The sequence below is a fragment of the Lolium perenne genome, chromosome 2 (assembly GCF_019359855.2).
Source record: "Lolium perenne isolate Kyuss_39 chromosome 2, Kyuss_2.0, whole genome shotgun sequence".
NCBI classification, from domain to species: Eukaryota; Viridiplantae; Streptophyta; class Magnoliopsida; order Poales; family Poaceae; genus Lolium; species Lolium perenne.
Window position 1 is genome coordinate 286544706 of NC_067245.2, and position 16628 is coordinate 286561333.

Sequence of the window (16628 nt, forward strand, 5' to 3'; positions counted from 1 at the left end):
TCATGGTCTAGGAACATGGAAACTTCACTAAAATCCTCAGCACAATTATCCTTTAAAGTTTACTGCCCAGCTGAAACAACAGGCGTTACTGCCCAATTGCAACCATAATTTTTCTTGCTCAACAGAACTTGTACAAGTTGTCAATTAACCACCTGACACTGATGTGTAGAAAACTAGCATCCTTTGAAACGAGAATCATAAGATTTGTAAGACAATTAAACTGACCTAGTTGGATCCAGCATTCAGACAAAACATGGCTAAAGCAAATACATGCAAAAGATTCATTATTCATTTTACCATGTCAGGGCCAGGAATTGAACAAATATGGTTGCCACAGTAGGATTGACACTTCGGTCTTCACTTTCCCCATTTTGAGAGGATCAGGAAACCAACAACTGTGAAGCATACCAAAGCCACAGTTCCAACTACAAGCAGGAAAGCATACATCTGGCTCGGAAGATTAAGTTTCTCCTGCATACCCTTCAACCCTTTGTCGATTACTGGTGCCAAAGCAGCAGCACCGGCAACTCGGAACGGCCTCGTAACGTTGTTACCAGTCCACATTAGGATAACTATCTGACACATGAGAAAACAGAGGAGGGTCAGTCTTGGCCTCTTGGGACTCTGACAGTTGAACAATGCACAAAAATAGACAAAAATGCATATTTGCTATCTTCAACGAGTAGCCTCGAATATCATATCGCTCTAAAATTATTAAGAGTAAACTAACAAGGGTACAAAAGGGGCTCTAAAATTATTGTTGCCGCTTTTAGTAAAGAAAGCCGTATGCATCAATTGATGCAGAGGCGCTGGGATGCCCCATTTCAAAAAAAAAGGAGTTGCAACGAACAGAAATAGGCGGCTCTAAAATTATTGTTGCCGCTTTTAGTAAAGAAAGCCGTATGCATCAATTGATGCAGATGCGCTGGGATGCCCCATTTAAAAAAAAAAGGAGTTGCAACGAACAGAAATAGGCGGCTCTAAAATTATTGTTGCCGCTTTTAGTAAAGAAAGCCGTATGCATCAATTGATGCAGATGCGCTGGGATGCCCCATTTAAAAAAAAAGGAGTTGCAACGAACAGAAATAGGCTGCTCTAAAATTATTGTTGCCGCTTTTAGTAAAGAAAGCCGTATGCATCAATTGATGCAGAGGCGCTGGGATGCCCCATTTCAAAAAAAAATTGCAACGAACAGAAATAGGCGGCAATGGGCGGACGCGGGGGACCCGGGGTGTTCGCCAACTCCTCCCCTAGGATAGGTTCTCTTTCTTGGGCCGAGTTGTAAGGCGAGGTGTTTATCATCTCGGGGACTTGTACCTATAAACTTCTTTTCTATCAATGCATCGAAACGCAATGCTTTTGCGTTTTCGCGAAAAACGAACATAAATAGAAGCTCCATTTCACATTTCACACTGCAGTACCTAACTGAAAGACACAAATGCGTGCATGAACAGTCAACAACAGTGTAGCTCAAGCAGAGCCTTACCCCCAGCAAGGCCTCCTCGAAATAGGCTTTCGCCCCGCTTTATAAATAAAGCCACACACGGCCAAACCGATACAAGGTAGAGAGGGAAACCTCTTACAAAGCAGACCACAAAAATAAAATGAAAGTACAGGAGATGCCACACCCTCCACAATACAACCGAACCGACTAAAGTTGAGACCCCGCCTCCTTGTGAAGTCACCGGACATCGTCGTCTCGTACCACCAAGTTGTTGCTGGGAAGGGCCGCCTGCCCTCCCGCTCCGGGCCGTGGAGCGCCGATCCTGCCAGCAGTCAACAAGTACCGAGAACGAAGACCACAATGTCACGTGTAAAAGATAGGAGGCCGCCGAGTCCGCCCTACGTCGGGACGGAGAGCACCAAAAGAGGATCTGAGCATGCCCGCCGGTGGCGACGAGGGCAAGCCGAAGGTACCCAAGCTCCACGACGACGCCCCCAAGAGGGTGACGACGCTAGGCGCCGCCGCCGTCGAGACCGAGAACGGTCAAAGGTTTTCACCCGGAGCTCTAGCGTGGGGGAGCGACCACAACGGTGCCCCCAAGAGGGACACGACACCCACAGGCGCCGTCACCGTTGGCGCAAAAGCGCTGGGCTTTCGCCCGAAATCAACTCCCACCACACCAACGGAACCAAGGGCAGCCCGCCGACACCAAACAAAGCCTCCGAGACATGGTCTGGGAGCCGCCACTGCCGAAGCAGCACCAACGCCCGGAAACCCCGCCGCCCACTCCACGCCATCCCCATGACCTAGGAGTAAAGCCACCACCACCGCTACGTCGCCCGCCGAAGAGCCGACCGTGCAGTTTCCGGGGCCGCCGCCCCGGCATCCAAGCTCATCCCATCCGCCGGCAGCAACCTCCAGCCAGACCAGTAGAGAGGGCAAGAACGGCAGTGACCGGACAGGGAACAGAGAGCATCCAACCCGACATGCAGTGGCTGCCAACCGAAGGCCCGCCTGGCCCCGGTATAGCCTCTGGTCGCGCGATAGTCGGAGGAGAGGCACTGCCACCTCCCAGACTCCCGGCGCCACCGTGAGATGCCGACCGGCGCACACTGCAGGGGCCCGCGAGGCCCAGATCGGGCCCAGATCTTGCCCGCCTGGCCCAGATCGGGCCCAAATCTCACCTGCATCGACCTACTGCTGCACCGCGCCGCCGGAGGTCGCCGCCGTCCCAACCAGACCCTGCAGCTCCGCCACCCCTGCTGCTAGGCCGACCCCCGCCGCCAGAGAATGGGGCCGAGCCCGCGCCGCTCGAGGAAAGCCACCGCCGCCGCGGCTGCAGCCGGCAGCACGCCCTCCCGAGCACGCCCGCCCGAGCACGAGGTCACCACGCCGCCGGAGATCCGGCCGCGCCGCCGCGCCCCTCGCCAAGCACGCCGCCCTCGACGGCCGCCACGACCCGTGCCGTTTCTCCGCGCGAGGGGGAAGGAGAGCCCCGCCGCCGCCAGCGCCCAGGCTTTGCCCGGCGACGCCGTCCGGCGGCGGCGAGGAGAGGGGAGGGGAGGAGGAGGGGGGCCGGAGGTGGGGCAGGCTAGGGTTCCCTCCCCGTCGCCCACGGGAGCGACGCAGGAGGGCACGGGGAAAAAAAAAGATCGCTGTGGCGCAAGCTCCCCCCAGCAAGGCCTTGATGTTGGCCGCGGGGTTCTTGCCGGTGCTCTTCTCGTAGCCGAGAAAGGCGAGCACGAAGAAGGTCGTGTAGGTGACGGCGTCGAACAGCCCGTAGGCCAGCACGGCGGCCAGGCCGAGCTTGGCCACCCTCGCCCTCATCTCCGCGCTCTCCACCTGCACGCATCGACAAATTCAGTCCCGCAAAATCCATGAAAATTCAAAAGCAACCAAACAAGTTCAATCCCCTTGGTTGATTCAACGGCAACCAACTCACCGTCCACTTGGCCCAGAACCCGCCCTTCGGCCGGGGATCATCCTGCAAATCCACCACAAAATTAGTGACCGCTTAGCCTGGTGGGGGAATTCAGAACTCGAAGGTGTTCAGGTGCTAGACAGCCAGCCACCTGCGGTTCGGGGCGTGGGTTTCCGGCGGCGGAGGCGCGGGGGGCATAGGCGAATCGGAGCCCTGCGGCGGCCGCCGCAAGAGCTGGAGACGGTGGTGAGCGGCAGCGGAATGGAGAGGGGTCGCTGGGCTTGGTGGCAGGAGATGGCCGTGGAGACCACGCGGGTGGAAGGTGAGCGCGGTGTACTGCAAGTGCAGACTGTACATGCTCTCTTACGCGTGAGTTGCTGCGCAGGCAGGACTGGGAGAAGAAGAAGGCAAGGGTGACCGGCGAGGGGGCAGAAACGGCTCCATTTCTGTATAGTAGCCACATGCATCTACCATCGGACGAACTGCAAATCTTCCAGTCCCATCCACCATTTTGTCAGCAACCAAACAAAACCATTAAAGATCTGAGATGCAAAAATTGTGCATTCAGAAATAAATTGCCTTGAAAAGCTTGGGAAGGGAAAGATATTACGAAAGAAATTAAAAGTTAGGTAGTATTATATTTCCTCCGTCCACGTGAACGGAGAGCTTGCAATGGATACGAGATCTGAGTTGGCATATCTTTATCATCTCTTTCCTTCGAGTTAAGGAGCTTTTTTTCAAATTTATACTTTAAATTTGCGCTTGATTCAATGCTAATCTTGCCCACGAAAACGACTGCACATGTTAGTTCCCTGTGCAACTTCTTTCGTGATAGGTCTCATAAGTTGCCGAGTCACATAATTTATCTTTCGCTTTATAAAATGGACTATCCTAATGAGCAAGTTTACACGGGGCAAGTGATCACCTTCTCCCCCTTCCTAGCCTTTCTAAAATTAAGATGAATTTGAGCAAAATCATTATGAGGGAGTTGCCTCGTTCATGAAGGAGAAGAGACCACGTCCTTGTCATACCTATACCCACGGGTTCAGGTACACACCCCATGTTGGGACAGGACGGTTCTACTTTTGGGCGTCGTGGCTCGGTCACGGTGAAGCAGCGTTGACGTCGCAAGCATGGAGAGGTACCCTACCTCCCCGTACATGATTGTGCGGGACAAGGCCGAAGAGGGCAGATGGGCTCTCATTGGTCTTGTCGAGATGGTGTTGCCACAACCAGGCCATACGTGGTCTTCCTGCCTTGTTTTTCTTCCCTTATTACCCCTCTTCCTCTAGGGGTAACGAGGGAGTGCTAGTCTTCCACCTTCCAGGGAGCCGGTGACGGGCTTGGGGCCTAGCCGCCCCTTGGTGGAACTTGGGGTACCCTATAGTTAGGTTCCCGGTCAGTAGCCCCCGAGCCTGTGGATATCCGAGTAGGCATCTAAGGGTTCTTGAATGTTCCATCCCAAGACGTGGCAGTTAAGGTCCATTATACAAGCTGGACCAGACCGCACTTGCTTCTCCGTATCTTCACTTTGGAAACTTAACTGTCTCAATTTCCTCGGGCGAGACGTGGAGTGGGTATTTATGAACTCGTAATTGCTTCACCCTTCATATCGAGGAGTATGCATCCCCCTTTATCTCTTTTCTTTAAATAATCATGGGCGGGGGTGGTGGGGTTACCCTCTTCCTCAACCTCTGTCCTTGCTCCCTTCTTCCTTTGCCGGTGAGGATGGTAGGCAACTTACCCGCCCGTTTCAAGGTGACCCGAAGGGGTCGACGGGGTGATACGTTGCAAACGTATTTATAATTTTTAATGCTTCATGCATGTTTACACCAATTTTTATATGTTTTGTTTACACTTCGTGGCATTTTTATGCATTTTCTAGAACTAACCTATTAACAAGATGCCACAGTATCAGTTCCTGTTTTCTGTTGTTTTTGTATTTCAGAAAAGTTGTACAGGAAATATTTTCGGAATTTGACGAAATGAAAGCTGAAGTTGCTATTTACTGTCACGAAGACGGAGTCCAGAGGGGATACGGAGAAGAGCTAGGAGGCGGCCGCACCATGCCTAGGCACGGCCCCCCTGGTCGCGCCTAGGGGTGGTGTGGGCCCCTCGGGCGCCCACCGACCTCGCCCTTCCGCCTATATATTCATCTGTTCGGGAAAACCTAAACACTCGAGCCTCCATCCACGAAAAGTTCTGTAGCCGCCACCATCGTCGACCCTAGCTCGGGAGGGTTCTGAAGCTCTTCCCGGCACCCTACCGGAGAGGGAGATCATCACCGGAGGCCTCTTCATCACCATGCCTACCTTCGAAGTGATGCGTGAGTAGTTCATCTCTGGACTACGGGTCCATAGCAGTAGCTAGATGGTTGTCTTCTCCTCATTATGCTTCATGTTTAGATCTTGTGAGCTGCCTATCATGATCGACTAATTATTTTGTATAAGAATTGAAGGTTTAGCAATGATCATTGTTCCCAAAAGTTGAAGAGCTTGGAAATGAAATGATCTTCATATTTGGGCTTAGATGGAAGAAAGAAAATAAGAAAGAAAAGAAGGAAGAAAAGAAGGAAGAAAAGAAGAAGAGAAGAAAATGGAGTGGAGGGGCCAGCGGCCGGAGCTACCGCCGGCTACGGCCGGAACCACCGGCCTGCCCATGGCCGGAGCCTCCAGGCGAGGTACTGCTCGCGGTACCGCTAATGCGGCCTTGCTCACAGAGACTTTCCAGGGGCTTTGGCGTGCCCACCGGTACCGGAGCCGAAGGCTCCGTCTAGGCCCGGCCGGAGGTACCGCTCGTCTCCTCCGTCCCTGATCGCCACGTCGACCACGGCCGGTAGTACCGGCCCAACCTGGCCGGTACTACCGGTCACAACACCTCCAACGGCAGGATCCCCTCCACGGGGGTATAAAAGGCTCTTCTTCTCCAATGGTTTTGTACTAACGAAAATACCAAATCTTAGACCACCATTGCTGAGCTCAAAAAGCCTAGATCTTTCTACCCCTCCACTCAAACTCCATCATACTTGAGGATTTGGTAGAGATGACCTAGATCAACTCTTCCACCAAAGGAAATTGTGTGTCATCAAAATTCTTAGTGGATCTTTGTGAGGTGACCTCGAAGCTACTCTTCATGTAAAGCTTCGTGGTTACATCTTGGGAGCCTCCAATTTGGTTGTGGATGTGTGCCCCAAGCTTTGTGTAAAGGTGTCGGTTGCGACTTCAAGGCAACCGCTTAGTGGAGCGTGGGCTAGGCCTTTGTGGCGTTGCTCAGAACTGGGTGAGCCTTCGTGGCGTTGGTTGGCCTTTGTGGCACCACACCCCTCCAAACGTAGACGTATTTCCCTTTACAAGGAAGGAACTACGGGAATCATATCGTCGTCTCTCCGCGTGCTCCACCTTGGTTACCTCTATCCTCTCACCGTATTTACTACTTGTATCTTGTATTGTTGCTTGCATCTTGTCATATAGGTGAATTCACATAGTTGCATATCTAGATAATTTACCTTTGTGTCAAGCCTAAATTGAAAAAGAATTAAAATTTGAGATTACACCTATTCACCCCCCCCCCCCCTCTAGGTGGCATACGATCCTTTCAAGTGTGCTTGCAAAGATTGGTGTTCACAGCAGAACAGCCTGAACATACACGTAACTCAAACCAGGGTTCCTCTCTCCCTAACCCTAACCTCTCTCCCTCTCGTGGCGTTCCCCAAGACGCCGTTGGGCGGCTAGACCCGACCATCGATCCCCCTCCCTTGAGCAGCCTCCCTCCCGCCGTTGCCGCTGGTGTCTACCGCGGTGGCGGCGGTTGGGTGGAAGAGCGGCGACGATTCGTTGGGGTGGCTGGGGCGGCTTTGCCATGGGCGGAGGTTGGGGCGGCGTCCCCGGCCTAGCGGTGGCGGCTCGCCGGATGGTGATGGCTCGCCGCGGGTCTATGCCCCCCACCTAGGCCCGCCGTCATGTGGTGGCGCGGAGGGGCGTAGGGCGGTGGATCAGCTAGTGGAGGGATGCAAAGGCAGCGCTGCGGGCGGCAGCCCTCGGCGGTTGCTGCCGGCGGTGGCCACGGTTGCAGCCGGCGGCGGTGCAGCCTAGGCATGATCTGGGCCTAGGGCAGACTGCGGTTTCGCGGCTGTCGGGGCTGCGGTGTAGCCTGCTGGCTCCCGCATCCCAGGGTCGTTCGTCATGCCGGATATTCGGTGTGACGGGCGGCGAGGATGGCCGTCTGCGTGGGGGCTCGGCCTGCATAAAGGCGGCGGTCCTAGGGTTTCTCACGCGCCAAGACGATGACTTTCTGGATGCCGATCCTTCTTCATTTAGCCGGAGTGATGAGTTCCGGAAAGCTCCACCGGCGAATGGAACAGTGCATCTTTTGCCTGGAGTTTGCTGGATCGGGTGGTATTCGGTAGCGTGCACCCATGCTGGATCGGGTGGATGCCGACCGTTTGTTTCTGGAGGGAGCGGCGCAAACCTCTGTTCTGTGTTGACATCATGTGACTTGGTCCATGGTGAAATTAGAAGAAGAGAATACCATGAAGGCCAGATTGGAGGACTAGCTAAGGGAGGTTCGAGTCTTCGCGATGTTGAGGGGCTTGCTTGGTGTCCGGGCTTTGCAGCAGTGGTATGATAGTGCGGGCGGCAGCACAGGTGAAGTTCGGAGTCCTACCTTTCAGGGTGAAAACCCCAAGGTCTGGCCTCAACTGGTTGTGCTTGGCAATGATCTTGTTGGAGCCATTGTTTTGAGAGCGGAGACTATCTTCAGGGTGAAAACCTAAGATCTTTGATCGGGCGATGACGGCGCTGGTGCATTGTTTCCTTCTTGGAGGCGTCGCTTTTGAAGAGTCTGTATTTCAGGTGGTCCTGGTGGTGGATGTATTGTTGTTGCTAGGCCTGAGACACTATAGCGGGACTTTTGTTTCTTAGTTTTCTTTTTTTTTCATTTTGTGCATCCGTATTACCATTAGGATGATGCGTTGTTGCAGAGACTGAGTGTAATTGGTATCTTCTTATATTAATATATTCCCTTTATAAAAAAAGAGCAATGTATTAGCACCCATAGGGCTTGGATTTGTTTATATTATTCAAGGAATTGTTCTGCAACCAAAGCAAAGCACAAGAATGTAGAAAGTGGTAACTGAAAACAAAACCATGAAATGTACATGTAGGCTCCTATATAATCAAGAGTTTTGTTCTCACTTAAAGATGGTTCGTCCCTCATGTAAGAAAAATCACTATAAACGGCCACTTGTACTAGACTCATCTTGTTATATACAATGTGAAGAAAATAATATTCTTCTAGAATAGAGTTGCAAACCAATTGGTAAAAAGGATAAACTGAAAACTAAACATATCTATGTTACTCTTTGCCCTACTGTCTACCTTTTGTCATCATGAAGAATCAACATCCCTAAAGATTGCAAACAGAGTGCTATCCTCGCTGGTACCAAGCCAGACATAAACCATGTGTAGTCTGCAATCAGTTCACCACCATCAATAACGGACCTATTTTATTGATTGAGAAACAAGCAATATGCCACAAGTACCTGGTGGATTTCAGAACTATAGAAAAGAGAACAGATTCCACAAGAACTAGCATAGTCTCAAATCGATTAGCACACTGAATGTCTCGGCAACCTAACAAAGTATATGACGCACAAGAGATGCACCTGAGCAAGCACCAATGCATCAGATGAGCTAACCAAATGTTTCAGAAACTAAACGGACAGTCACTACACACCAGGCAGTTTTGGTGCAGCTGAGCTAAGAAGCTCTAGTCGTCATCGGAGTATTCAGAGTCATTGCTCACATCCAGCACATCTTCATCGTCAGAGTCCTTGTCTTCACTCTCAGACTCGACGTAGGTTAACGTCGTCTTCCTCTCCCGAACTGTCCTTCTCGGTGCAACAGGCTCAGCAGAGCTACCGGAGGGAGGAGCATCAGCATCTTCTGTGCTTGTTGACGCTCTCTGCAGAATCGAGCTGCTTTTCTTGTTGAAGGGGGAGGCCCTGATCTTCCGCACCTTCTTCTCAGGTGAAGGAGCGCTGGTGTTGCTGTCATCCACAGGTTTAAATGTCTCTTCCAGAACCTTCTGCATCATGCCTTTGCTTGGAGCTGGCGCCCTCTTCCTGGCTGCAGTATTCTTTGGCTTCTCAGCAGCAGGTTTTCTTCCTCTAGCTTTCTTCTCAACTGGTGCTTCGGTCATGGCAAACTCTTCGTCCTCACTCTCATCGGTGGGCACTGCTATGTCCTCATCAGACAACTCAATCAAGGATGACATGGCCTTCTTTGCTGCGCCTCTTTTGATTGGTGCGTTCCTCCCTTTCTTTCCTTTCTGCTGGCCTTCTGTAGTCTCAATATCCATGGCTACAGAAGTGGTTAAGCCATCAGTTGATACTTTTGTAATAAGAAAATAAATATTTTACGGTCACAAACAGGAAACATGGGCATTACCACGAAGGTCTGGAGATGAGTCATTAATACTATAAGCCGCCAGACGGTCTTTCAGTTCGAGCATTTCCTCCTCTTCTTCTTTCACCGGTGCACTTGCCTACGAAATAGTTGAATTCACTTATAAACACAGCAAACAAACTAGAGAGAGAGAGAGAGAGAGAGAGAGAACAGGCTTGCTAAAGGGACCCACCTTCTTGGCTGGTTTCTTCTTTTGTGCTGCTGCTTTCGGCATTGGTGCTCCGTAGTCCTCATCATCACTCCCAGCCTTGAAAAGATTAACTGTTTTATCAGTAAACAGGAAACGGCAATGCTTAAGACTCTTCACCTTAAGAAATGCATCAATTTTTCTACCTTCTCAGACTTGACAGAAGCCTTCTTAGGCTGTCTCTTGGGTGCTGCTTTAGTTTCCGCTTCCTTCTTCTTCCTGTTCTTTTCCTGTGCAGCTCTTCTTTTCTCCTGGGCCTTTTGATAGATTGCGTCGAGTTTCTGTATCAAGATTGAGTTAGAAGTGAAACACAAAACTTGAAGTGAAACATTAGCAACCAGAATGCTTACATCCAGTTCCTTCTCAAGAGCATCAAGGTCTTTAAACCAAAGTGCTTTTGGTTCTGTTAGCCTCAGTCTCTCAACTTCAAGACTTAAATTCTCCTGCTGAGCAATGAGCTGCTGTACCTTCTCACGAGTCAAGGTACCAATTGACATTGAGAGGAGGTAATCATAACCACTAGCATCTTCAGCATCTGCACCATCAGCAGGGCTCTCTTCATTTCCATCATCATCATCTGTAGCTCCTGCAGCAACTGGCTCATTCTTCTTCTTGTTCTTTGGGAAACTTTCATAACCCTTCTGCTTCAGCTCCTGAAATAACTCGGCCCTCTTCCTGTTATTGACTTCAATCTCACCCTCGACAACAGCAAGAATAAACCGTACTTTTTCATCAAGCTTCCTCATTTCCAGTGTAATATTTTTGAACAAAGCATCCTGCATAGCAATAAATAGTTAATGGATATTCTCAAATACTAGAGCAACATACAGGAAAATGTCAACACATGTACCTTTCTTTTAACATAGTATTCAAGCCTCAGTGTAAAGAATTCTTCAAGTACTGAAAAGTTGACAGATTTTCAGTGACAGCATGGAAGACAGAAAAAGTTTGTCAAAAGAAAACTGTTGCATACAGGATACTTACTTTCCTCTGGGGTCTCGTACTTTCTAATTTTGCCATCCGGACCAAACAAGTGCATGTTTGTTATTGCCAGTGTGGATGTCAGCTTGAATTTCTTCACAAGGCCTTCTTGCTTAGCGATATTCATGTTTTCCTCACTCAAGGTGACCTCAAAATCCACATTGACATCATCGGAATAGGACCTAACAGTCTGTAAAATGATTGTGATTAATGAACATTGGTTATTAGGGAAACATTTGCACCGAAGAATCAATTATTTGTGCAATTAACTACCTCGAGAAATGGTGGTTCCTTTTCCTTGTCTTTATCCTTATCCTTCTTCTTGGTCTTGTCCTTATTCTTATCCTTACCCTTTTCTTTGTCTTTCTCCTTGCCGCTCTCCGCACACATGGATTCAAGGTAGTCTTTGTAGTCTCCTGTCCAACGACGGATTGGCAGCTCCGTAATTTTCAGCATACTATCATTCGGAGCATCTATAATACCAGTCATGGTATATGTTACACCAGTTGCCTTAATAGTTTTCTCAATAGAGCCCTGCCAGGTCATGAACAGAAAATTTGCACCGATCAACCATCTGTTAGTAGACAGAGCCAAAGTGCGCACTGTAACAGAACAATGTTAGCAAGCACATTTTACTGACCTTGAACCCCTTGTACCAAGGATCCATTGGCTCAGCAGGCTCATCTTTTAGCAATCGTTTCAGATTAGCAATAATGTCTCTTGGATTATAGTTTGGGACATAGGAGCTCCATCCAGTGCCAATGCCTTCACTCCCATTGACCAAAACCATGGGAATGATTGGTACAAACCTGAAGAAATGGTCCCCACTGTTTAGATACATCTACAACTCTACTCAAAATTACAAGGATGAATGCTCCAAGAGATATACCAGGTTGGTTCAATAGACTGCCCATCTTCATTCAAATAGTTCAGAAGAACATCATCATCCTTTGGGAAAATTAAGCGAGTGACAGGCGATAATCTGGTGTAGATGTACCTTGCACTAGCACTATCTTTGCCTCCCTATAAGGAATGAAAACACACGAATAAGCATAAGAACACCATTTTACAAAGAACAGGGCCAAATGGTACTCGGCTATTAGAGAGTTATCCCACCTGATTTCTGGTGCCAAATTGGCCAAGGGGTTCCAAGAGATTTATATTATTGCTGCCAACAAAATCTTGAGCCATTCCTAGAATAGTACTTGCCAGACTCTGCTCACCATGGTGGTATGCTGAGTGTTCTGACACATAACCAATGAACTGTGCCACCTGTGGCCAACAAAAATAACAATTTCAGAATATGCTGTGATTATCTCAGAGAGATAAGTTTAAGAACTCTTTTCAGATGCCACACCTTAGCCTCTTTAACCAAGTTCTTCTTGAACGAGCAAAACAAAATCTTCCTCTGGCCTGGTTTAAGACCATCAACCATTGAAGGTATTGACCGTTCAAGGTCTGCCATCGAGAAGAGTATCAGCTCTTTATTGATAAAGTCCCTGTACTTGATGCGTTTTTCGCGCTGATCAAGACAAGTTCCAGGCTAGAATTGGGTATGTGAATTAGTTTCGACACAGAAAACCAAGAGATCTATGCCAAACTGAGAAAAGATGCAATGTTTAACCTGAAAGTTGCTCAGCCAGTTCTTCCGTTCACTAATCTTTTTCTTGCTGAATGCTAATTCAATTGAAATATCATCTTGTTCATCCGCCCAGACAAAATCCTTCTTGTGCTTGGCAATATGTTCAAAGTACTCCTGACCTTCTTCAGCTGTGCTGGTCCCAAGCCCCTGAAACAAACATGTTCTAATTCAGATGAAGCACAACTCCAGAATTCTCAGTTATAGTTCACGCCACTAAAACAAAAGGAAAAAACAACATAAACATAAGAAAGACAACATCATATGGAGAAACCATAATGCAAGAACAAAATAAGCAAGAGGTAAAAGCAAACCTTGTAGTACTTTATAGTCCAAGCACTTGCATTTCCTCCTAGCTTCTCTTTCCATTCTTCATAGTCTGGCATTGAGTAAAATGACAGGACAGATTTGCTCCTGTTATTGGTTGCCTGTACAAGAGAATGAAACTATTATTTTTTCCGCTGGACACAAAATGACAAATTTAGTACTGAAGAATGGTAGTTTTTTTGTATTAAGAACTATTGACTGACAAAAACAGTTCCCTACCTTGATAATTGGAGTGATGAACTCAACCAAGAAGGATGGAACTTTGAGGAGAGATGGCCAGCACTTGTGAATGAAGTTGATCAACAGCCCTTTGATGTGGGAACCATCGTGGTCCTAAGAATTCATCAGCTCAAAGTAAGCCAAGAAACAACTTCATTTTGACTAGTTGAGATAAAACTGGAGATGTTGCAAGACGAACCTGATCTGTCATTATCATGAGATGGCCATATCTCAAGCCATTCGTGCTATCATATTTCTTATCATGCTGCAGACCAAGTATTTTCTTTATATTCTGGATCTCTGCATTCTCCATCAACTGCTTAGGGCTTGCTTCCCTCACGTTTAGTAATTTACCCCTAAGAGGAAACACACCATAATGATCCCTTCCAACTTGACCTATACCAGCCATCTACAGAGGGTAAAAGAAATGCATGCCTTTTAGTATGACAGCAAAAATATAAACTATGGCATTTGATAAGTTGGCATTACTCACAGCTAGAGCCTTTGCTGAATCTCCTTCAGTAAGTATCAAGGTGCACTTATCAGATTCCTTGCCACCAGCGTCATTTGCATCGTCGAGCTTAGGAATGCCAAGAATATTTGACCTCTTGGTTCCATCAGTCTTCTTTAGATCTTTCTTTAGCTTGAAATCAGCCCAAGAAAGGAGATTCTCCACAATACCAGAGTTAGCAACTGCAATTGTTAGAAGTGAACATTAGCATTTGCTTGTGCTGACACATCAGACAGTACAGGGCAAAAATGTTCACTCATCAAGTACCTTTCTTAAGGAAATCTAAAGGAAGATCACACCTCGACCCAAAGCTTCCCTGACGAGTTGTCAAGGTCTCCTTGGTTTGTGAATCAAAGGCAGGGTTGTCAATGAGCGCGTTAACAAAGACCCATAAATGGCCCTTAACAGTATGCAGCTTCATATTAGCATTTTTGTTTTTCTTGTGCACAGCCTCTATCACATGGCTGGCAATTTGGTTTGCCACATGTTCAACATGAGTTCCACCTCTTATGGTTGCAATTCCATTCACAAAGCTGACCTGCAAGCAAAACAAAATGTGTGAAATATAACTAAAACTGAATAAATAAATAAACAAACAACGCAGAAGCATAGCCCACACTTACCTGCTGAAACTGCCCTTCGGTTAAACTCACACACACCTCCCAACGATCATTTACCTTTAGGGGGAGACTGAAACAAAGACAAATTTGGATTAGCACAAATAGTTTTGTAGGAACTTTTCATGAATAAACCCAAATTGATCAAAACTATGTCAAACCTTTGTCGCTCCATTCCATCTTTGTTAGCAGAGTCAATATACAGTTGCACGTATTCTGAGAAGCATTTTACTGGCACCTTCTGGTCATTTAGCTCAACCTTCACGGTTTTGCCAAGGGTGCCGGCCATATCAACAACTCGCTTCTTCATGAGTGCCACGACATCCTTTTCGAGCTCACTCATATTGAACTTTTCAAGGTCAGGCTTGAAGGTAACTCTGGTCCAGTTCTCAGACTGCTTGCACTTTGTAATCTCAGGCTTAGACTTGTTCCCCATGTTCCCAGAGAAAACCTGCACAGGTAATCAAAGAGGAATGTCATGCTATATTAACTATTCAAGATTTGAGTGCCCCACCCTCAAGAAACCTACAAGAGACAGTAGTTAATACTGCGTGAACAATCTATATTTTCATGGTGAACCTTACTGACCAGTGCTACAAATTACTACCATAACAAACAAGATTCAGAATAGAAATGATTACAAAAAACGTGTGTAACCTGGCTATACAGAAAGAAAAATGGCCCTGGCCTTGTATTTTCTTAGCTCTATTTGCCAAATTAAACAGCACAGATACTGCTAAACTACCAACCTAACTTCACAGAGCCAAAGCACTAACTAGGACCACATGGCATATCAACAGAACATGCTAGTCTCTAAAGTGTGTAACCGGAATTGACAGATATCTCCATTTCTCTAATCCACTCACAATGTCCAACCCAAGAACAAAAATATCGGACTGAAATACTACTTAACTATCAATCTACTGCCACAGCGCAGATAACACTTAACTACCAATCAAGTATTGCATACCCCAAAACCACCAGATTCCGAGCTAGAGCGGTTAGGCAAATTAAACTATCAACCTAACTTTACAGAGCCAAAGCACTAACTAGGACCACAGGGCATATCAACAGAACATGCTAGTCTCTAAAGTGTGTAACCGGAATTGACAGATATCTCCATTTCTCTAATCCACTCACAATGTCCAACCCAAGAACAAAAATATCGGACTGAAATACTACTGAACTATCAATCTACTGCCACAGCGCAGATAACACTTAACTACCAATCTACTATTGCATACCCCAAAACCACCAGATTCCGAGCTAGAGCGGTTACAGCCAAAGCACTAACTAGAACCGCATGGCACGTCAACAGAACATCCAAGTCTCTAAAGTGTATAACCGGAATTGACAGATTACTAACGGTGACAAACCGCAAAACAAAATATCGGACTGACTGAATACGGACAAGGAGACGGTTATTAACCTGCTTGTACTTCTTCTGCCTGCGTCCATCAGCAGTCTCGATGACGAACTCCGTGGAGAAGATGTTGGTGAGTTTAGCGCCGTAGCCGTTCCTCCCGCCGGTGGTCTTCCGCTCGTGGTCGTCGTAGTTGCTGCTGGTGAGGAGGTGGCCGAAGATGAGCTCGGGCACGTAGATGCCCTCCTGCTGATGGATCTCGACGGGGACGCCGTCCCCGTTGTTGTAGACGGAGATGCAGCAGCCGGCGACGTCGATGGTGACCCGGAGGGCGTCCATGGAGGGGTCGCGCTGCTTGTTGTCGGCGGCGTTGACGAGGATCTCGTCGAAGATCTTGTAGAGGCCGGGGACGTACTCGACCTCGCGGTGGACCATGGCGCCGTCCTCGTAGACCCAGAGCTTCTGCTTGTGCTTCTCGACGGAGCCGACGTAGGTGTCCGGGCGCAGCAGGATGTGCTCCAGCTGCGTCTTCTTCTGGTACATCTCCTCGATGGTCTTCCCGGCGACGGCCCCCGCGGCGGAGTTGTGCGAGGAGCTGGACTTCAGCGGGGGCTTCGCGGTGGCGGCCATGGCGGGCACACAGAGGTTGTGTGCTCGCTAGCCTAGGGTTTGGGAGTGGGGGTTGCAGAATGGGGAATTGGGGATCTATGGAGATGGGGAAGTGGGCGCGGGGTTCAAATTCTGAATTTTGGGGGTTCCGGTGGGACCGTGGGAGGTTTCGGTAACGGGAGGCTAGGATCGCGGAGGGCGTGGATCTTGCGGTGGAAATCGAATTCGGGACAGAACTAGGGCGATTTTTACACATAAATAACCCAAAAGTGAAAGAAAAACACAAACTAACCCTCCGGGCCAAACTATTTCACTCATTTAACCCTTTTATGTGGCGCCCCTCTCA

At 48.4% G+C, this 16628-nt stretch overlaps 2 protein-coding genes across 2 annotated transcripts; both read right to left on the minus strand.

The window, feature by feature from the left end:
- Positions 1-258: 258 nt before the first annotated feature.
- On the minus strand, positions 259-3894 carry LOC127336355 (uncharacterized). Its single transcript, XM_071826718.1, has 4 exons — positions 3517-3894; positions 3387-3428; positions 3116-3286; positions 259-576 (listed from the first exon to the last, which is right to left on the minus strand). The coding sequence occupies exons 1-4, from the start codon at positions 3826-3828 to the stop codon at positions 358-360; spliced, it is 744 nt and encodes a 247-aa protein (XP_071682819.1). The 5' UTR covers positions 3829-3894; the 3' UTR covers positions 259-357.
- A 4947-nt stretch (positions 3895-8841) lies between these two features.
- LOC127336352 (DNA topoisomerase 2) lies at positions 8842-16383 on the minus strand. The gene is made up of 21 exons (XM_051363161.2): positions 15740-16383; positions 14472-14761; positions 14317-14383; positions 13961-14231; positions 13676-13875; positions 13382-13591; positions 13183-13296; positions 12951-13064; positions 12622-12786; positions 12355-12540; positions 12114-12269; positions 11887-12020; positions 11638-11806; positions 11271-11531; positions 11001-11187; positions 10867-10916; positions 10367-10792; positions 10163-10297; positions 10002-10076; positions 9812-9908; positions 8842-9724 (listed from the first exon to the last, which is right to left on the minus strand). Exons 1-21 carry the CDS (start codon positions 16301-16303, stop codon positions 9132-9134), a joined length of 4464 nt encoding a protein of 1487 aa, XP_051219121.1. The 5' UTR covers positions 16304-16383; the 3' UTR covers positions 8842-9131.
- Between the last annotated feature and the right edge of the window lie 245 nt (positions 16384-16628).

What these genes read in the sequence shown, in the direction of transcription:
- LOC127336355 (XM_071826718.1), bottom strand. Translation starts at nt 3,828, where the DNA reads ATGTGGCTACTATACAGAAATGGAGCCGTTTCTGCCCCCTCGCCGGTC. An exon ending in ACCCACGCCCCGAACCGCAG is followed by an intron (nt 3,429 to 3,516) that starts GTGGCTGGCTGT and finishes GTGGATTTGCAG; the next exon opens with GATGATCCCCGGCCGAAGGG. An exon ending in GGTTCTGGGCCAAGTGGACG is followed by an intron (nt 3,287 to 3,386) that starts GTGAGTTGGTTG and finishes CGATGCGTGCAG; the next exon opens with GTGGAGAGCGCGGAGATGAG.
- LOC127336352 (XM_051363161.2), bottom strand. Translation starts at nt 16,303, where the DNA reads ATGGCCGCCACCGCGAAGCCCCCGCTGAAGTCCAGCTCCTCGCACAAC. An exon ending in ACTTGGTTAAAGAGGCTAAG is followed by an intron (nt 12,270 to 12,354) that starts GTGTGGCATCTG and finishes TGTTGGCCACAG; the next exon opens with GTGGCACAGTTCATTGGTTA. An exon ending in CAGTCTATTGAACCAACCTG is followed by an intron (nt 11,807 to 11,886) that starts GTATATCTCTTG and finishes CCATTTCTTCAG; the next exon opens with GTTTGTACCAATCATTCCCA.